General features: G+C 35.7%; 3 protein-coding genes across 4 annotated transcripts; all 3 read left to right on the top strand.

The window, feature by feature from the left end:
• The first annotated feature begins 1682 nt into the window (after positions 1-1682).
• On the top strand, positions 1683-12267 carry LOC127860617 (actin, cytoplasmic-like). Its single transcript, XM_052398828.1, has 2 exons — positions 1683-1691; positions 10672-12267. The coding sequence occupies exon 2, from the start codon at positions 10679-10681 to the stop codon at positions 11816-11818; it is 1140 nt and encodes a 379-aa protein (XP_052254788.1). The 5' UTR covers positions 1683-1691; positions 10672-10678; the 3' UTR covers positions 11819-12267.
• LOC127864472 (uncharacterized) lies at positions 5115-9419 on the top strand. Its single transcript, XM_052404095.1, has 5 exons — positions 5115-5420; positions 6266-6448; positions 6862-6972; positions 7527-7613; positions 8698-9419. Exons 1-5 carry the CDS (start codon positions 5115-5117, stop codon positions 9028-9030), a joined length of 1020 nt encoding a protein of 339 aa, XP_052260055.1. The 3' UTR covers positions 9031-9419.
• Positions 12268-13825: 1558 nt separating the features above from the next.
• LOC127860789 (probable glutathione S-transferase 7) lies at positions 13826-21086 on the top strand. 2 transcript variants are annotated; one of them, XM_052399070.1, is made up of 6 exons: positions 13826-13968; positions 15335-15469; positions 17893-17985; positions 19018-19133; positions 19751-19855; positions 20793-21086. In XM_052399070.1, exons 2-6 carry the CDS (start codon positions 15337-15339, stop codon positions 20955-20957), a joined length of 612 nt encoding a protein of 203 aa, XP_052255030.1. In that variant the 5' UTR covers positions 13826-13968; positions 15335-15336; the 3' UTR covers positions 20958-21086. The 2 variants fall into 2 exon arrangements, with proteins under 2 accessions (XP_052255030.1, XP_052255036.1); XM_052399076.1 differs by lacking the exons at positions 13826-13968; positions 19018-19133 and adding an exon at positions 14012-14085 and having other exon boundaries at positions 19755-19855.
• The last annotated feature ends 639 nt before the right edge of the window (positions 21087-21725 follow it).

Genomic DNA, 21725 nt, shown 5'->3' with positions numbered 1-21725 from the left:
ATTTGTATAGATTCGATTAATAATCAAGCATTCATGTATAAATAAGAGGTATCCATTAATTAATTCTCTTAAATGATTCAATCGATCCCGTTAACTGAAGTTATGATACAAAAAGGTTTATCTATTTCGTTTTGACGTATTTTCGAGGATTTAATAGACCGCAAGCCAGCCTCCGAAGAACAAAATTATGACATGTGGAATGCACTCTTATACAAATTTCAGAAGGCTTTACTTTTCAAATAAGACGTCGAAACACATTACTAGGTTTTATCACTGGGAAGCTTATTGCTGTCATATTGGACCACGGCGTTTCTTTCTGTAACTGGTGTTTAAGAAACCAATGTGTTAGTAGGTCAGCAACATAGTTTTGTTGGTTTAAGCGTTTTTCGGGTTTAACAGTGTGCGGTCGCTCGCATAATTTAATTGCGACTGGACATATCCTCACTATTAGCATCCCGTATCTCAGGTATTCTCAGATCTCAGGGTCACAAGCTTTAATCTACTATGAATGGTGCAAAGGAAATACATTTTGTATAAAAGGTCAACGCGCGAAGAAAAATGCATCTTCGATTTCGTATAAATAAATGGTACGACTTATGTCAAGGAATGTCTAACATCTTTTAAAATAATTAATTTGTATAATATAGGATACGATTAAAAAATGTTTCGGTTTCACTTAGTCATATAAATATGTATAAAACTAAAATAAATCAGGCGGCAAGGGTGTTTTGTTTTCATGCTTTCAAGTCTTGACCACCAAATAAATACCGGCAATACAATCTTCCCATTCAAAACATTGATATGTAATTCACAATACGCATCTTTGTGTGCATCAGAAGCAAACACAATAGTCATGGACCTCCGTTCCTACTTCCGTTGTCAGTCCAAGCCACACGAATATTGGTGAAGTAGATTAAAATGTATGTTACTTCATAGTATATATGCATTTTATAAAAGTGCATTTTATAAAAAGTAAAACTCGATGTTCACTTATGGTACTGAACATTTATTATGCTCTAAAATATCCATTATATGCATCTTTTGCCAATTTTAAAACCTAAAAAGTATCAACCGTTGCAACGCAAAACGATTGAATAATTTGGGGAGTTCTAGCTGTTGTTAGACTTTTACTCCAGGGTCAGTTGTTCGAGCCTAGTTGATGGCTACTTTTTTCTTTCTTTAATTGTATTCTTGTTTTTTACTTGAGCTTTTTAGATTCAATCTTTACATTTATCCATATTAAGCATTTAATGACAAACTTCAATACATGCCAAAATCTGTGAAAAGGCCCTTTTAACGCGTAATTCTCTCTCTATATAGTGAATATTTTCCGTTAACACGATGCGTGCTCCTAATGTTTGTGCTACAGTATAGGTCAGGTAAATATAGCTATGCTTAAAATAAAGTGAGTCAGCTATCGATCGGTTTTAACTAACGGACTGACTCAGCCATGTATAAAGAATTAAAAATAGATAAACGACGAGAGATCATTTTCCTATTATGGTGAGTAAATTGAATTTCAGCAGTTTGAATCAAATTTATTTATAACAAGATGACTATTTCAGGTTAATTTGGTAGGTATAAATAAGGGCTCCTCAATTTAGTTTCACCATTCAATAAACGCCGAAGAAAGGAAAAGTGAACGACGCAGAAAGTTAAATAAGCTAAGTCTTTTAAAAAACGTGCACAAGGTAAGACAACATTTTTGTAACATTTTGTATTGTAATTCATGTTGTAAACCGATAGTTTATTAGCCATCGCTATAATATTTATACAGTTATTTCATTCTAATCCATTTAAATTGTAGATGTACGTACAACTATGAAAACTACCTAATTAATACTACCTAATGAAAATGCGCCCTTTATTAATGCATCACTCTAAAGCGAATTTGAATAATTTTTATTTTTAAATCGTATGCGTTTATGAAAATAAAAATGGTTAATGTAAATGGTTAAAAATAGCCCAAGAAAATCAAAAGAACAATATATACAATGAAATTATGAATAGATTACATATCTTGTGCCGGTTTGAATACATCACAAACTGCATATGTCATATTATTCAGGCGCATGAGTTAAGTTGCCGGCGGCTCTGTTATTTTCCAAAACGTCGACGTAAGGCCACAACAAATTGATTAAATGTTCGTCGGATTTGCCGCACCTAAAAATCTTAAAACTAAATAAAAATATTTTTATTTTTATATCGCGCCCGCAGCAACAATTTTGCTCCGCATGTATTTGTTTACAGATTTAGTTTAATTTAGCCTACGTATTTTACGACTTTTATAACGCTTTGCGATAATAATGAGATTGGTTTATGGTAAAATAATGGCGGCGCTCGTCTGCATAGTCGTGTCGAAGAAAGAAACCAATGGTAATTCAATTTTTTCTCCTGTGGCAATGTGTCACCGGATTACGGATGATTTTAGCGATTTATTCATCGCAGCCGCATCATCATCAGGCCTCGAAATGTCGCCCGAATGCGTGAATTTTGTAAATATCTGCAGTAAAGTTGGTAGTAGCGATAGAATAAAAATTTCGAACATCAACATGCAACTAAATGTCGCAGTAGTACTTGACAAAAAAATGGTCGAATATACAATTAATTCTGCACGACTTCCATCAACAAGTTCAAACTCCAATGCATTCACAGTTTTAATGAACAAGTCCAAGGTATACATTATGCCCAAAAAATATGAAGTAAACACAAGCTCAAAAGTAAAGAAACTTTTTGGTCCACAACAACTGTACTGCGATTTGATTGATTGGGCCCAAAGTACTGGGTTTGGATGGCCATCTAATATTGTCGAGGACAGTGGAAAACAAGCCCTTAAATCTCTCAGCAATGCCTTGTGGTACGTAGATCACTGCCATGCAAGACTGAAAGATGCCTGGGCCCGTATTCATAAAGCACCTAAGGTTTAAGGAAGAAATTTCCTTAGTTATCAAACAATTTTCCTAAGGTAAGGATTTCCTTAACTTTCGTATTCATAAAGAACCTTAGGTTAATACTTAGGTAAGATTTCAACTTAAAAACTAAGGCAAAATTATCCGATTTCGTCTGTGCGACGATTCGTACTATTTTAGTAACCGCTTCACCGAATCTATAATTAGGTCGCAAATGGTTGTAAAATGAAAATATCGTCTGTTTTGTCGCCATATTTAAGGATTTAGTCGAGAAGTTAAGGCAGCTATGTACGAACCTTAACTTTTAAGGGAAAAATAACAGTCCTAAGGATTTTCCTAAGGTTAAGATTTTTATTAATACATACTTAGGGAATTTCGCAAAGTTAAGGGAAAAAAACGCATAAAACTAAGGAAAATATTTGTAACCTTAGGTAATTTTCACCTTAGGTGCTTTATGAATACCGGCCCAGTTGTCATGTTCCAACTGAATTAAACAAATTTCAAAATTACAACAACTACAAATTACTTAGGCACAGACCACCTATTGTAAAGGCAGCCAGACTTGGCGAATTGGTTGGTGATCTATACTCCGCCCTTAGTTTGCCATCATTGAGTGATAAACGAAACACAGTGTTAGCCAAAATCATGGGTGAATTAGCAGAATCTCTAAAACAATACAAAGACAGACTTGAAAATGATAACCAAAAACACCAAAACATGAGTCATAAAAGAGAAACGGCTAACTGCGGTGACTCGAACTCGGTTTGCATAGATCCTGTAACACCGTCCAATGTTAAAGAAGAATATAGTCATTTAAACGAGACAGTAGTGAAAACATCAGATTATACCTATGTGCACCTTGACAAGTTTTGTCCCGATAATCGTATTGAACGTCGCAAATTCATCAAAAACCTTCGTTTGTCCAAACCGATTATGTTGTATAGGGTTGCTTATGGAGGAAGCATAGGAACATTAAATTTCATTTGGAGTGTTCCAGTAGGTCAAACAGAAGACAAAACATCCCGCAACATGAAAGTTATCTCTCAAATTTCAGAAGATCTTCCGACGTTCTCAAGCAGGGCTATGAGACAAGAATTTATTGACAAGTTTATAAGTTATGTGAAATGCCCAAAGTCAGTAATTAGACACATGTATTTTAGCCTAACAGGGCATGAAGAAAGTGCCAATTCTTCCAGTGAAAAAGAAATTAATGAAAGGGTGTCGAAGATCATAGGCGCAGATGACTCTCAGTTATTGATTGATTTACGAGCAACTAATGGCTCTGATACATATTATGATGCCTTTTTTGAAGAAATGGGAAAGTTCTTTGAAGAACAGGTTTTACAGGTCAGTGAAAGACGAAAATGTGATGAAATGTATTTGCCATTGGCAATTTCAATAGAGACTTTAAAGAATGACATTTGTAAAAGAGTGCCTGATGGAACACCCATTCCTAGCAATGAAACGATCCGACTGCAGTTTTGTCCCAGTAATCCATTTCATAAAACTGCTCTAAGGTACACTGGTCAGTTCAATGTTAAATTCCATGTGCAGACACGCCAGGCAAGAGTTTCACATCCTCATTCACACTATGCTGCAAAATACTTTCAGTATATGAAAGAATTGTGTGTGATGTTTAGAGACAGTGCTATGTTCTTATGCATGGACGACAAGGCAATAGTTCCAGTGGGAGAACCAGGAATCACTATATCGACTGGAGTAAGAGGGCATAACAAGGTTCTAACACCTTCAGAGGGACCTGTATTAGTTTCAACTGACCATGATTTTCATCGTTGCGGTCTTGTTCCTTCAGTTGTTCTTGTCACAGAAATTCCTAGGGACTCCAAAGACAGCTTCTTTTCAGGGGGCATGCATGTGACAACAAAAGAAAAGGTATTCAGCCCATCTAACCCATTTCGACATGCTGCTGAAGTTATTGAACTCGTAAGATTAAATGATGCCTACTCTGCAGATGGATTAAATTTGAGAACCCCAATCATGTGCCTTTATACTGATGGAGGACCGAATCATAGAGTCACTTATGAAACGGTTAAGTTGTCGCTCACTCTTATCTTCATGCATTTAGATTTGGACATGCTATTTGCACTCCAAACAGCACCATCACATAGTTGGACCAACCCAGCTGAACGTTGCATGTCCATTTTGAATTTGGCCTTGCAGCATGTTGCGCTAGACAGAAATGAAATGGAAGAGAAGTATGAACAGATGGTTAAAAACTTGTCTTCTCTAACTGCAGTAAGAAACCAAGCCAGAATAAAAGATGGTCTGAAAGAGGCTTTCAAGAAAAGTATGGAACCAGTGGTTGATCTTGTGAACAAACGTTTCTCACAAATGAGCTTGAAAGGAAACCCTGTTAAAACTTTGAAAGGGGTATCAGATGAAGAGATCACATCCATCTTAGATATCACTGGTGTTGGCTTTGGAGCAGATAGTCAAGTAGCCGCAGCTGACACAAAAAGCGCTGAATTGAAGAAAAGCAAGCATCTGCAGGTAAAACAAACTAAATTTATTTTTTAAAGAAAAATGCATAGATAATGTCCTGCTTGTCTGGAAATGATATAATAATTGTTGTTCTCAGTAAAATTATATTGATATAACTGTATATTGCCCTCTACTAAAATTGCTTATGGTCACTGGTTACATAATGCATATTTATATTAGTTTTTAATATGTCACTTCCAATTTAAGTATTTGTTTCGCATTAAATTAATATGCGCCAGTGCGTATACTATTATCTGACAGAAAAACAAATAAAGGGTTTTAACATTCAACCTTAAAATATGCAACTGGCACAGGCAAGCAATTTGTCTAGGTTATGGAAAGTTTAATTGTGTCGTTTTCTGAGAAAACTGGGCATAATGCATGTGCGTAAAGTGTCGTCCCAGATTAGCCTGTGCAGTTCGCACAGGCTAATCAGGGACGACATTTTCCCCCTATACTGGATTTTTGCTAAGAAGAGACATTATTTAAACGAAAAATTCCATAAAAGCGGAAATTGTCGTCCCTGATTAGCCTGTGTGGACTGCACAGGCTAATCTGGGATGACAATTTATGCACAAGCATTATGTCCAGTTTTCTAAGAACAATACACAATTATTCAATTTTAAAAGTTTAATGTTTACCGGGTAACATTATTCATTTTTTTATTAAATATTGGATATTGTGAAGGATATGCTGTCTTATTAACAATATTAATGAAAACGTGTGTTTATTATATTTTATAATGGAAAAATCAACCTATGTATAAAGATCCATCTTGTTTAAAAAATGACAAAAAAAAACATGTTATTAATATGGAAGAGGGTCTATAAACATCAGTGTCCTTTCTTCTAAAGGATTTCTTTGAGAGGCATGCAGAATCCAGCCACTACTGCCTCCAGTTAAAGAAGTGTTCATCCCATGAATGTGGCTACTGCTCCGTCAACCCAGTCCGAGATCAGGATGTTTTTGACCGCCTCAGGTTCCTCCCTGAACCAAAGCCGGACGAAAATGGTGAACACTACCTACCATTCAGTGAGGTATATTTATCGCATTTGTATTCCATTATATGACATATTTATTGAATGGATGAAGTTGTGTAAATTACAAATATATTATGGAAACTTACTTTGGCATTTGAAGGTTGTGTACCTGTGCAAATGGTCAATAGCTACAATTAAATTTGAATAATCAATTTACTCATGTTTACTTCATTGATCTGACAACATATTATGTTCTGCCTTTTGTTTAATAAAAAGGCATAAATATACTTAACTTTATACCTTGTTGACATTTTAGTTAACTTTACTTGTCCAGCTGACATGTAGTTAATTTAATGATTTAAATGATAATGTGTGACTATTGTGTTTAGAAACTGGAAGCAACATTTGAGATAAGATTTAAACATGCCAATTCAATTATATAAATTATAATAACATAATAATAATTCCAGTTGTTTGGGAAAGCCCTGACCCGTGACAAGTACAGACCCTCAACCAGACCATGTGGAACCTATGATGAGGAATTACAAAACCATGATAAAGAGAATCGAGAAATTTTGAGGGTAATGATAATTATAATATTTTAGAAGCTCGCAAATCACTTAACACGTTATTTCATGTTTATATTACTATATTTAGGTCAAACTGTCAAACCTTATTGTAAGGTCGCCGTGGCAAAGTGGATATGGTGTCCGCCTAGCGACCGAGAGGTCACGGGTTCAATCGCCATAGTAGGAGCGTGCTTTAGATCTCCCCATAGACACCAAGTACTGGTTCTAGTCCCAGGAAAACAACTCTAGAGCGTTTCAAAAAAGCCTAAGGCTTTCAATGCAATCGAGCTAAAATAAATAGGTTTAAACAAAACCTCATTGAATTACAACTGTGATATTAAAATAAAAATCAGAGAAATATTCCAAGTGCATTTCTGTTGCAGTATACATCCCTTCCTTCTTCCACCTGGCAATTGGCAACACCAAGAGAAAAAGTGATCATGTCAAAATGATATCATGTTGTCAACATTTTTGCAGGCTGGAAAGTGAAGCGGGCATTTTGCCGTAAAAAGCATTTTTTAAATATTTTTGCTTTCATTACACTATATCTTTCCATGTTGTTTTAGAATGAGAAGCTTCGAGATGCTGTCCTTTGCGGAGAATGTAGCAGGCCAAGATGTGTCTTCAGTCCAAACAAGCTTGACCGACAACAGGTAAACGTTTTGTAAAAATACAATCTACAGCGTGTTTCAACATTATAGGATCATAACATGTTGGTTACATAATTTTTAAGAGTCTAAATTAACATTTAAACATCACAGTTATACACAGTTTGGCAGGATTATAAAAAGGCACGTATTGATCCAATAAATTGATATGAATAATACATATTTGTACAGATCAGAAAAAAATTCTTTGGCTTGTTGGTTTGCAACTTAGAGCCCGAATATTTTTTGTTAATGTCTGATCAAACACGGTATGTGTTAATATATCACCAGATTGACATTGCAAAACATTGTTTTTTATTTCATACCATCAAAGGCCCATTCAAGATATAAATAGTTGTAAAACAAAAAATGCATTGGTAAATGATAATCTTAATATGAAGGAAATGCATTCGTTTTTGCTTTGATTTGAATAGGTTTCAAGTCTAATACTGCTGCAAACACAAAGGTTGGGAGGCAATTTATTGGAGTCACTCTGTCGGTCAATCCTTCTGGCAATTTGTTTGCATGCAAATCCCCATAAAGTGTAGATTAACATGACACAATTTTCACACATATTGATTCACTTATTCCTTAGTTACATGTATGTGCTCTTGAACTTAGCCAAGACATAGCTGCCATCAATTCCATGTCTATGAAGAGGCTTTGGAGAAGTATTACAGTAATAGAAATTTAGTAATATGGGAAATTTTACTAGCCTGAGTCAGAATTTTCGAGCGCAGCCATTTGTGTACATTTTGTTCAAAATAACAGACACAATTTATTTTTTATTTAATCCTTCGAATACATGGCAATTTTCTTCGTACTTTTATCTTTCTGAAATTAAGCTTCTAATGGCAGTTGATTAAAGTTGCTTAAAGTTGCTCAAATTCTTTTTGGAAAAAAATAGCGAAAATAAAATTAGAAATTGTTTAATATCTGTTTTATGAGTTTTACAAGCACTTCAGGCTGGTAAAATTGGGAATTTCTATAAGCCTGAAAAAAAGACCATAGATTTTTTCTGTTTGGATAGGGCGAATAATGATGACTGTCAATTTTGTGAAAAGCTCCATAACATTTCACTTCCTTGCAGGAGGAATTCTTGCGGAACATTAAGGCATGCCATTCGTATATCTGTGGAGATCAGTTGGAAGATGCACCTGACCTCTATGTTCGGAGATGCGTGACCTGCAGCTCTGAGGTGGAAACAGCTTATTTCTCAGCCAAGTGTCGGCATTACCTACCACCAGTGTGCATCCACTGTGGATCTCCTGATTGTCTGTTAGATGACAACGATGCATATGTTGCAGATTTGTATACAAAATATTCCATAGTCAGGCCAATTTGTGTGTCTTGTCGACATTCTGGAAAAGAGGCAAAAACATGGGGCGCCAAGAAGTTTGTAAAAAAACAAAAAGTCAAATGAACTCATTCAAGCCTTCAAAAGTTCTTACTTTGATTTGGTTTGTAAATGAGACCAAAGCAAAAGTATGTGTATATGATGACCATCATCATCATGTTTATAAATGTTAACATGTTGTGATTGAAAATGAAAAATCATGGATTGGAATAAAGAGCAAATGCTTTAACTTTTAAAAATATTAGTGTTTCGTATTTTCCAGTTTAATTTCTATTTCTACAGATTTTAATTGTTTTGTGTTAAGATTAAAGTTGATACTAGTCATTTGTGATTGCACTTTTCTTGGAAAAGTATGTTTTATTGTAAATTGATGTGTTTTTTAAATAGTCACGCTAAATATAGTTCTACTACTATTGTTATAAATATATATTATAGTACTAGTCATTTACTAGAACTGATGCTAGTCGTTTTATGCCCCCGGTAGGGTTCAACTGTCCGTCTGTCTGTCTGTCCGAAAACTTTAACATTGGCCATACTTTTTGCAATATTGACTTGATATTTGGCATGCACGTGTATCTCATGGAGCTGCACATTTGGAGTGGTGAAAGGTCAAGTTCATGTAAAAAAATAAATATATATTTTCAAAGCGGCGCAGTAGGGGGCATTGTGTTTCTGACAAACACATCTTATGTTTGGCACTCAAATTAGACAAATATATGTCACTGTGCTATGTTAAAATAAAGGGCTCCTACTAATCACATCTATAAATAGTTTTGATTAAAAGGCATGTGTTTTATATTAAAATCAAAAAAACTTTAACTATCCGTTTCTTATTGTTCTTTCATTAGGAAGTTATGTTTTTTTTTACTTTACAAAACTTAAAACTTCTCATTTCTAATTTTAACGTTGCTAAACTAACCAAAGTTATGCATTTGAGTATAATGTATACTACTATAACCTATGATATTTAGAACTAATACAGATTCAATATATTTCTTATGCTTGATGTTTAGCATATTATTTATTGTCATGCTATTTAACTTTCATTGACAGAAGACTGAGCTTCTTATATAACTTTGCTAGTGAAAAGTACAGTGTACCATGTTAACATTAAGTAGTCACTACCTGTTGTGAATAAGCAGAATAACTATTTGAGAATATTTTGTTATCATTCTTTAACAAACATTGGACTAGAGTTAAACATAGTTAGTACTACTAAATGACCTTGTGTTTGTATTTTGAAGATATCATGCATTTATTTGGCAACAAATATCAATTCACAGAGACATTATATCTTTTTTTTATTTTTCGCTCTTCGCTCGCCTGTGATTTTTTTAAAAATAGAATAAAAATTAATTTATTTTTATTTCGCTCGCTCGCTCCATTTTTGTTTGGCTAAAATCCGTAGAACAAATCATCAATTTGTTGTGGCCTAATGCGTTACATACGTTTAATAATTTAATTTTAAATGATCATTATCCATATGAAACGATCGTATGCCGAATAAATATTTCGATATCAGAACTTTCATTTTGTTATATTTTATATAAAAAGACACGTCTTATATAGGAAAATTAATTTCCCATTTCAACTCTGTGATAAATACCCGTTAGTAAAGAAATACAATTGAATTGATTTCACTTTTTAATTGAAACGGTTTTAAAAAATTACCTATTTATTAATAATTTGTGATCTGCGTTTTTTCAGTGTAATCATGTCACAGTACTTTGACGATGATATTGCCGGCGTCGTAATTGACAACGGAAGTGGAATGTGCAAGGCCGGTTTCGCCGGCGACGATGCTCCCCGCGCCGTGTTTCCGGCCATTACCGGCCGTCCTCGCTACGACATGGTCATGGCAGGAATGGGGCTTAAGGACACCTATATCGGCGATGAAGCGCAGAACAGACGGGGAATACTCTCACTGCGGTATCCTGTAGAGCACGGTGTCGTAACCAACTGGGACGATATGGAAAAAATCTGGCATCACACGTTTTATAACGAACTGCGAGTGGCACCCGAGGAACATCCGGTTCTCCTCACGGAGGCGCCATTAAATCCGAAAGCAAACCGAGAAAGAATGACCCAGATAATATTCGAGACTTTTAACGCGCCAGCCTTTTATGTAGGTATCCAGGCGGTTTTGTCGCTCTATGCATCCGGTCGCACGACGGGAGTTGTGTTCGATTCCGGTGACGGCGTGTCTCACGTTGTACCGATCTACGAGGGGTACGCGCTGCCGCACGCGATCGAGCGGATGAACCTCGCAGGAAGGGATCTGACACACTATCTCTCCCGGATCTTGTGCGAACGCGGGTACAGTTTTACATCCTCGTCGGAACAGGAAATAGTACGTGATATCAAAGAGAAACTGTGCTACTCTGCCTTGGACTTTGATAGCGAAATGCAGTCTGCAGGTAGCTCATCGTCGGTTGAGAAAAGCTATGAATTACCCGACGGAGGGATTATCACCATTGGAAACGAGCGTTGTCGGTGCGTGGAGACCATGTTCCAACCGTCTTTTATCGGAATGGAGAGCTGCGGAGTACACGAACTGCTCTACAACTCGGTGAGGAAGTGCGATATAGACATACGAAAGGATTTGTGGAACAACGTCGTGATGTCCGGTGGTTCGACGATGTTTCCCGGCATCGCTGATCGGATGAAGAAGGAGCTGGATAATCTGGTTCCCAGCGGCATGAAAGTGAAGGTCATCGCGCCGCCCGAGCGGAAGTACTCGGTGTGGATCGGAGGCTCTATCCTGTCCTCTCTGACTTCATTCAGCTCCATGTGGATATCAAAGCAGGAGTACGACGAGTGCGGGCCGGGAATCGTTCACCGGAAGTGCTTCTAGGTGTAAAACTGAGCGCGAAATTCAAAATGACGTGGGAAGACAAAATATAATTGTTTTAGCATTTTTTTATCCACGTGCTCGTATGATTTGTTTTACATGCACAGCTTGAACAGTCGACTTAAATTTATTTCTACTTTTTAAACGCAATCATAGTTAATATGTTATGTGTCCGTTTAACGTATTTACGTATACCCAAAGACGTAAATTGTGTTTGTATGAACTTGGTATATAAGTATTATATAATATTTTAAGCAGTGAATGCTCGTGAACAGTTCTTCATTTAGAAAGAAGTGTTCGTGGTTATGCATTTAGTGTTCTTTGCTTATGTTTATTACGAAGGTCTTTTAATTGAACATGTTTATGTCACATTTTACATTATTGCTTTATGTATATAATTTTACAATTGTTTTACGAATAAAGGCGAAAATATAGTTTGAAGAGTAGCAAAATGTTTCAACAGAGTTTCTCTCTACGCAATGTTTGTACAATCTACGGAGGTGAGCTCAAAGGGTACCGGTAGTCCCCGACAACGCATGTGCTTTTCAAAAAAAAATTAAATACATATTAAATAAAATCTAATGGATTAAGAAAGGGCGCAGCGAGTACAGCAATGCGACGAAAGTTTTTAGCAAATAAGATTGTACTTGATATGTTCTAACTATCATCACCAAAACAACCACCCTCATCATCATCATCAACAGATATGAATTGACTAACAGTGGTATTTGGTATCTTATTATATCCTGGGTAGTAAGCCAATCGTGAATAGACTCTGCTTCAAATAGATTACGTTAACGGTAATATAACACACACAATGCAGTCATATCAGTGAAATATAGAGCTTATAAATGCATGCAATCCTTTATCCGGCGATATACTTTTCAAGATATTTCGTTGATGTATATAATGTGTTGCTTAAAAATACGTGCGTATCAAATAGAGACGGTACTTAGAATACTTTTGCGTATAATAGTTAAACAATTCTTCCTTATTGATGTATGGTTTTACATTTACTTGAATTGTTTTATACTGAACAGCAACATACGTTTTTTATGTTTGTAGCGATTCGATGTGATGGTCAAGTTTTCTTAACGCCTTTACGGATAGTCAAATAATTCAAAACATGATAAATCAGAACGTAAAAAATAAACGGACAAACGCTTCATATATACACATAGTGCAAAATGCCGAAATTCCACGAACTAACCGCACGTATGTTGTAATTATAATAATAATTTTACCATTTGTAAAGTTTCATGTTAATCTAGTACATACTTACGGTTTCAAAGTCCATAAAAAACACCAGAGTTGTTGGTTTATTGTTGTAATATCATCCACAAATTTAATACTCGTATTGAAATACCAATATAGATAATATCATGTGGAACGCAAACTCTTTCTTTTTCAAAACAAAAGTGCTTATGAGCCAAAAGCCGACAACTATTTGAGCCTCGCTCTGCGAAATGGGTGTTTAATGAATGTGCGAAAATTGACGCCACAGATTAGCCTGTGGAGTCCACACAGGCTACTCAGGGACGAAACTTTCCGCTTTATTGTATGTTTCGTTAAAAGGAATACTCTTCTTGACGAAAACTCAGTTAAGGCGGGAAGTGTCGTCCCTGATAAGTCAGTGCGCACTGCACAGGCTAATCTGGGACGACACTTAACGCACATGCATTAAACGTCCTTTTCACAGAGCGCGGCTGGTTTTTATTTCCACAAATATACCATACAGCAGTACCCCTTTTCGAAAGTAAAACGAGTGTGTTCAATTCAGTTCTAATGTGAATGTGCAGTTTATCATAAAAACGTAATATTTATTTAGTTGACAATATGAATGTTCAAGTTTACATTATAACAAGGTAAACAATACTATATTGTCGGGTTATGACATAAAATACATATACATATAAACTGAAAATTTATAGAGAAGTTAACTCATCTCTAACACTATCCACGAAACTATCCACGAAACTACAGCTAAAATATCTTCGGCCTTAAGTATGAAACAGTCTCAGTGAATGTTCTCACCTCGCTATGATTTATCATCGTTGTACGTGCTATCTCGTGTTCTATATAACCCACTATAAAACTCGTCAACCGTGTGTCGACCTGATTGACTCTACTTACACTTCCCACTGGATTGAGAGGTAAGCCCTTTCATACTTTAAGAATTTACATTTAGTGGGTTAGAAGTAAAGTTTATAAAGGCACGTGTTTAATATGTATAAGTAGTAGTGAATATCAGTAATATTGTTTTTTTATGCGTAAGTTACCTTGAATATATACACATATATGTTGATAAACAAAGGTTGTCGAGTCGTGAAAGTTGATAATTTCTTATGAACTTATATATACTTGTAGCATTGCGGTCTGTATGTGCAAACATTCGCTAGTTGTATTATTATAATCGATCGTGGTGCCTATATTATGTTGCCTTTTATGATTTACATTATTAGTAAGCATGTGTAACTATATTAGATATTAAATAATAACTTAACAGCGACATGCTTACAAGTGCAGTTTTCACTTTACACATGCCAATTATAACACTGGACAAAAATATGCATATATTACGAATAAAACTCCACATTCATGTCATATACGTCGTATTACTCATAGCTAATATTTATCGTGGAACCAAGACATCGTGAAAACCGTTTTTTTTATTTATATAAAATATACGTTAAAGCAATTGAGACGAAACATCACTCAATGACTCTATTTAACAGTTTATATTTGCTACATGTGAAACATTTCCTTTCAACGCTGGCCATAGCCTCTTGACATACCACGCTGTGTGTTTCTCATTTAGCAAGCGTTAATAAAAATAATAAAATTGCGCTGCACGCTGACACAAAGAAGTGCAATGTATGTAATGAAGACAGTAGCAAGAAGCGAGTTACCCATTCCATAGTTGACTGTTTTCCGGCTAATAAAGTCAGTTTATTAAAGGAAACACAACTACTGAGATGCTACTCTGCGTGGGTTTTGGTCTTTCGTCATTGAATAAGTTGTTTATATTAAAATGTACACTAACAGATGGGGGTTGCAGCAACGCTTATTTATATGAGCCTTGTTAAGAGAAAACTGGGCTCAATGCATGTGCGTAAAGTGTCATCCGAGATTAGCCTGTGCAGTCCGCAAAGGCTAATAAGGGACGACACTTTCCGCCTAAACTTGATTTTCGGTAAGGAGGGACTTCATGAAAACTAAAAATACCATACAAGCGGAAAGTGTCGTCCCTGATGAGCCTATGCGAACTGCACAGGCTAATTTGGGACAACACTTAACGCACATGCATTAAGCCCAGTTTTCTCAGAACACAACTAATATGCATTCACTATCGTGGATTACGTACAAGTGAAGTACCTTCTGGGGAAAGGCGCGTCCTGTATCTTGCGCTACTTATTTTGGCAAATTTTAAAGTTCGTCGAATCTTCTGACAACCACGCAACCAGCAATAATTGATAAAACGCCCGCCACACATAACAACATATTATTCTAAACAACCAGCAATGGCGAGCTACAAACTTCACTACTTTGACGTCCGGGGCCGCGCGGAGCTGAGTCGATACCTCTTTCTGGCGGCAGGAAGGGACTTCGAGGACAACCGGATACCTCAAGATGGTTGGTCAAATGTCAAACCAAGTAGGTATCATGAACCGCTCGCAAAAATATATTTAATAAGACATTTTCTTCGTCAATTCTAACATGGACGCTAAAAACAGGATGCAAGTCTTTAACGAAATAACTGCGTTTTCTAATGAATGAAGCATGCACATGCTTGGAAATGACAAAAAACTGTGCAGTGTGTACTGTTATGGTTAATCGCTAAAAAATTTCAGTTGTTTCAATATGTGAAAGAAAATTATTTAAAACACAATCAATCAGATTATGAAACCTTGTGCTTTTATTGATCGCTTAATAATTAATGCATACTTAATGATACAAATCATTGCGTTTGGTAATCCAAACCAGTGTGATATGTGATCCAAACCATCGTGATTGCTTATCTAAATATTTGGTGATCCAAACCATTGCAATTGGTGATCTAAGTAATTGCTGACCCAAACCATTGTTATTTGTGATCTAAATAATTGGTATTCAAAACCATTGTGATTGGTGATTTAAATAATTGCAGACCCAAACCATTGTAATTGGTGATCTAAATAATTGGTGATCAAAACCATTGTGATTGGTGATCTAAATAATAGGTGATCCAAACAATTGTGATAGGCAGACTTAATAATTGATGATCAAAATCAGTGTGATTTGTTATCGAAAAAAATGGTGATCCAAACCATTGTGATTGCTGATCTAAATAATTGATGACCCAATCCATTGGGATTGGTAATCTAAATTATCGGTGATCAAACTCATTTTGATTGATGATCGTAATAATTAGGGATCCAAACCTATGCAATTGGTGATCTAAGTAATTGGTGACTCAAACCATTGTAATTTGTGATCTAAATAAGTGGTGATCAAAACCATTGTGATTGCTTATCTAAATAATTGGAGATCCAAACCATTATGATTGGTGATCTAACAATGTGTGACTCCAACCATTGTGATTGGTGATCTAAATAATGTGTGATCCAAACCATTGTGATTGGTGATCTAAATAATGTGTGATCCAAACCATTGTGATTTGTGATCTAAATAATGTGTGATCCAAACAATTGTGATTGGTGATCTAAATAATATGTGATCCAAACCATTGTGATCGAAATATTAGTGAACTAAATAATTGTGATTTGCGATCTAATTAATTGATTGATTTTTCTATACTGGTATATTCCAATCAGCTTTAAGTCCCCTGTTGAAGTCATAACTTCTGTGTTGTGAAGCGAACATGTGTCTTATGCCCTATGAGGCCAGCTAAGGTCCAGATCAGGCTGCGCATCCGTGCAGTCTTGTCAGGGGCAACCCGTCCGTTATAAAGTAAAGCAAGGTTACACAGTCTCATTAGCGAGTTGCGTACCATTTAACCAGCCTGCACGAATGCCCGTTTAGATGATGATGAAACGATTGAGACACACGTTCGCTTATGTTGTAAAAACTGTACACGTGTACATTCCTTATATGTATGAACACGACTCAATTGTTGACCGCTTTATCTATCACAGCAGTCGATAAATGGTATTATGGTCAATGTGTATAAGATACGACTGCACAACTGGATTAAGTTCAATTTGCAGGCTACGATTGTATTTACAATAGCGCAAAATCATGTTTACTTTTAAGGCTTGGCACGAGGGAAAACTAAGTGTTATTCCACGTTAATCCGGGATGTCGACACAAGAATATAGCTTTATAATGCTTCATGTAACAACAGTGCACAAATTATTTCAAACAAGATTAAGACAAGGGCAATCTCTTATTTTTATTTAAAACAATGATTAGATAAGAGCAATCGCTTAGTTTAAACAAATTTTAGATTAGGACAATCGCTTATAATATACAATGAAAGAGTTATTAAATACTCTGTACATGGAATTTCAAACTTTGTCGTACAACCTGGTATTTCACAATGAAAAGGCAATCCATTACGAAAACGAGGATACGCATTTAATGAAGCATGTACTGTGCCTTTGATAATGATGTTCTACTTTTTTTATATGATATTGCAAACCAGATAGTTGCATAGCGTCGCATCTGTTGAGATTAAGAAATAAGTATTAATAGATTATTTGTATTATGTGTGCTGTTTTACTTAATTTGTGGACATAAAATCCGATCGTGTATACTCAGGTATATATCCGTATGTCGATGATGTTGTTGGTATTGTTTTTTTGTTTGTTATTGAAATAAGTTATTGTCATGATGATGATGATGATGATGATAATGATGATGATGATGATGATGATGATGATGATGATGATGATGATGATGATGATGATGATGCAATAGCCATTCATATGACATTTAGAATAATGATAGTGATTATGATGATTAGGATTATGACGTTTATGAACAAGGGTAATTGTTGATGTTGACAACCACGACATCGACGCTAACATAAAATGATTGTCATGATGTACCTTTATTAAGCCTATTTCCTCTTTCAGCGTTAGTGTACGGACAGGTTCCGGTACTGGAGGTGGACGGGAAGCAGCTGGCGCAGAGCAATGCCATTGCACGATTCCTCGCCAGAGAGTTCGGTACAGTGGCTTCGTTTTTATTCAAATATATATTGATCTGTACAGGAAGTTATGGAAATAATTTCTCATTACTTTGTCTTCTCTTTCTGGGCATGTGGATAATAAGTCATCCACCTGTTGACTTACTTTAAATAAATACTTAACTTGAACTTGAAAATACTACGAGACCAGCAAACTTAAAGAAGTATATTTAGCAATATTTTATACATATACGTATGTAAGATTGATAGTCGCGGAACAAGCATACCAACAAACAACATTTTATTCAAACCCATATCCGAATGTCCAAAGTACAATTTAGCCATGGTCTGCTACCCTCGTTGTTTCATAACCGTGTATGGAAAACGGCGATTAATGATTGGGCATACCATGTCCTACCAGATTAGCTTGCGCAGTTCGAACAGGCCCTCATGTGAAACCCTTTCCGCTTGTATGGTATATTTCGTTTAAGAAAAGTTTCTTCTTATCGAAAAGCCAGAGTAGACTGAAAGTGTCGTCCATAATTAGCATTTGCAGACTGCACGTGCTTGTGTGGGACAAAACGTTACGAATATGAACTAAGCCCAGATTACCAGAACAAGGCTCCATTAATCTTTTACAGAGGTTTTGTGGGTGATCTTAGAAACTCCACTCAGTTGGCTAATGGTTACCCTCTTAAGCGTGTATGTTTCCCCGCTTTAGCGGCTAATGTGTCCCCGCCGAAGTGGCTAATGGGTCCACGCTTAAGTGTCAAATATTTCCCGCTCAAGTAGCTAATATTCCCCGCCTCTATGGCTAATGGGTCCCCGCTTAAGTGGTTAATAGTTACCCGCTTTAGTGGCTAATGGTTCCCCGCTTCAGTGGATAAAGGATCCCAGCTCAAGTGACTAATTTGTTCGTACTTAAGTAGCTAATGATTCTCCGCTCAAGTGGCGAAAGGTTCCCCGCTTAAGTGGCTAATAGGGCCCGCTTAAGTGGCTAATGGGTCCCTGTCAATTTTTCCTGCCATCCATTTAATCACTTCACGGACTAGTCACACTGTGCGTGTTTTAGATCTGGCTGGTGCGAACAGCTGGGAGCAGGCGCTGTGTGACCAGACCCTGGAGCTCATTAACGACCTCATTCAGGAAGTCGTCAAGTACTTCTTCGAAAAGGACGAGGACAAAAAGGTATGTGTCACATGTGCGTAGTGTGGTGTTACTCTATGTATTTATACCTGTCATATCGGATCAGCATTTTGTTTTTGATAAAATTACTGCTGTAACGCACTTTAATCGAAATATTTCAGTTCTGAATCAGAACAAATAAGAAAGAAATGTTATAAATAAGTATTTTTCATAAGCGAGTTGTTGATATTAATAAGTCGGCAAATCCATAAATAAAGTATTAATTAAATTTATAATATATAATTTATAAATATAAATAAATTAATAAATAAATGATATATGATTTTATATTTATATAGAATTAATTGACATGTTTTAGTAGCGTGTAACGTGTGGTAACTATATTGTGTACAGTGTTATGTCCACGACTGTTATATATTTAATCACTGCTGCAATTTGTATAAGATACGAATATATGTTCTAAATACAAGGCAACAGTGTTCTCTTATAGACTGAATGCATAACATGTGTCAATTATTTGTGTAACCTGTATGCCAGTTAATAAGAAGTGTAAGCTCTAAGGTTGATTTCCATTTTTAGTTATTTCAACATACGAATATTTTGTTCTAAAATAGTTCGTTTCGTACATGACACTATCTCATGATTTTTTAATGTTTCAGAAAGAGATGGGGAAAAATTTAGCTGAAGTAGTATATCCTAAATTCTTGGGATACTTCGAAAAACAGCTCGAAAATAACGGCGGAAAATATTTAGTAGGAAGCGGGGTAAGTTGAACGAAAAGTGTGAACTAACGAATTGCGTATAAACAAAAAATTGTGTTGTCTTAACATAAGGAGTTCCGTATATTTAAGTAGATGCAGTAAATATTATTTGGTTACTCCATTCAATATAGGTATATGCATGTTTCTGTAGGTTTAATGCGCTTTTTTAAGTGTAACTAAAGACATGGAATGTATTAAATTAACAAACGAAACAACGAACTGTGAAAATATAGAAACCGCATTTAAGCCAAAGAAACTTTATATGCTGTAAGTTATCCAGGGTGCAGAATAATATGGTTTTCAGCGGTTTACACACGGACTAGACAGAATGTAATGCCACCGTTATGAACTTTATTTTTGTAAATATCGCAGGTTATTAAAATACATTTGTAACAAACTTTAGCGTATTTTTTTTTCTTGCAGTGTGTGCCGATATTTTAAGGTATAAGAAAAAATCCTTGAATACTTATGAAATCGTTGACAAAATTTTATGGTGCGTGAAGCATAACCGTGTAGTACAAATCCAATTTTGAACAAGAACACATGCTTATTAAATAAAGTAATTCTGATGTATTCCACATTGCCGTAAGTAGCATAATAATGTGTATTTTATGCTTTAGTTGAATTTATAAAGAACACTTGTCTTAAAAAGTTATTTGAAATAAAACACCACTTACCGTCGTGTTTACATCCATTAAATTTAAAAGGGGGATACCCACAAAGTCACGTGATCCTGCACCCTGTATCCGTAGTGGAGTTAGGCTTAACAGCCATGCGAGAGTAATCTGTTTATTACAGTGACATTGACAAAGAATGCGAGACAAAGACAGTTAACTAACCATACTTTCATTATCAAGTAGTAAACAGTTTCAGATTAAGCAGTGAAATCATTTTTTATAAATCAGAAAAAGTAAAAAGCGGAGCGCATTTATAATTTCAGTTAACCGTAGCAGATTTGTCAGTTTATGCTGTATTGGATACGGCCGTGCAGAAGTCGGAAACCTTCTTGGAGAAGAACGAGAAATTGCGGGCTCACCGAGACATGGTAGGCGCCATACCGAAGATACAGGAATATGTCAGCAACAGAAAAAAGACTGACATCTAGACTTGTATCGCCATAATAACTGAACAAAATATATATTGTTAACTTAGTATTATATGGTATGTACAGATGTTAGTATATATATAATGTATACTTGTAATAATTATACTATGAAATAAACAAGTAAACAAATGTCCTTTTAATTAAATGTTTACGAGATAAATGTTATAAAAATTAATAATAATATACACGCTACCTGAAGATGGTGAACTATACATAGGAACGAAATTAATTTGTTAGACCTTTACGACGTTATAGCTCGGGAATATTGACATAACACTGATCTATATGCGTTAGTAAAATAAAATACCGTAACGATAATAATAGGAGTTACGGTACAGGAACAAGCAATACGTGTTTTGTTATATAACATAATGATCACGTGCACAAACAAAACCGACTTTGGAAAACAATTCAAGCGCGTACATTTCTGCCTTTATTGCAGTTGAATAGTATCATGTTAATATTGTCAAACAACATCTTCGTATTATCCGTATGCATGTCATATGTTCAAGAAATGAACATGATTTGAACCTTGCTATGGGCAAAAAACGGGCTTCATGCATATGCGTTAGTATTGTTTGCACATACTTATCGTAGGCGAAAATTCTCCAAGACCGACTTTTTGTTTTTGAAAGACTTCCTTTATACGACCAAGTCCACATAACAGGAAAGTGTCTCGCCTGATTAAACTATTCGGGCCACACAGGCTAATCAGGGACCACACTTTGTGCACGTGCATAAGGCCCTTTTTTCTAGTACGCGACTGGA

The sequence above is a fragment of the Dreissena polymorpha genome, chromosome 1 (genome assembly GCF_020536995.1).
Source record: "Dreissena polymorpha isolate Duluth1 chromosome 1, UMN_Dpol_1.0, whole genome shotgun sequence".
In the NCBI taxonomy this organism is placed as follows: Eukaryota; Metazoa; Mollusca; class Bivalvia; order Myida; family Dreissenidae; genus Dreissena; species Dreissena polymorpha.
The sequence above is the reverse complement of the archived record's forward strand: the minus strand, read 5'-3'. Positions and strand labels throughout refer to the sequence as shown.

What these genes read in the sequence shown, in the direction of transcription:
- LOC127864472 (XM_052404095.1), top strand. Translation starts at nt 5,115, where the DNA reads ATGGAAGAGAAGTATGAACAGATGGTTAAAAACTTGTCTTCTCTAACT. An exon ending in AGAAAAGCAAGCATCTGCAG is followed by an intron (nt 5,421 to 6,265) that starts GTAAAACAAACT and finishes TTTCTTCTAAAG; the next exon opens with GATTTCTTTGAGAGGCATGC. An exon ending in ACTACCTACCATTCAGTGAG is followed by an intron (nt 6,449 to 6,861) that starts GTATATTTATCG and finishes TAATAATTCCAG; the next exon opens with TTGTTTGGGAAAGCCCTGAC.
- LOC127860617 (XM_052398828.1), top strand. Translation starts at nt 10,679, where the DNA reads ATGTCACAGTACTTTGACGATGATATTGCCGGCGTCGTAATTGACAAC.
- LOC127860789 (XM_052399070.1), top strand. Translation starts at nt 15,337, where the DNA reads ATGGCGAGCTACAAACTTCACTACTTTGACGTCCGGGGCCGCGCGGAG. An exon ending in ATTCCTCGCCAGAGAGTTCG is followed by an intron (nt 17,986 to 19,017) that starts GTACAGTGGCTT and finishes TGCGTGTTTTAG; the next exon opens with ATCTGGCTGGTGCGAACAGC. An exon ending in AAAAGGACGAGGACAAAAAG is followed by an intron (nt 19,134 to 19,750) that starts GTATGTGTCACA and finishes TTAATGTTTCAG; the next exon opens with AAAGAGATGGGGAAAAATTT.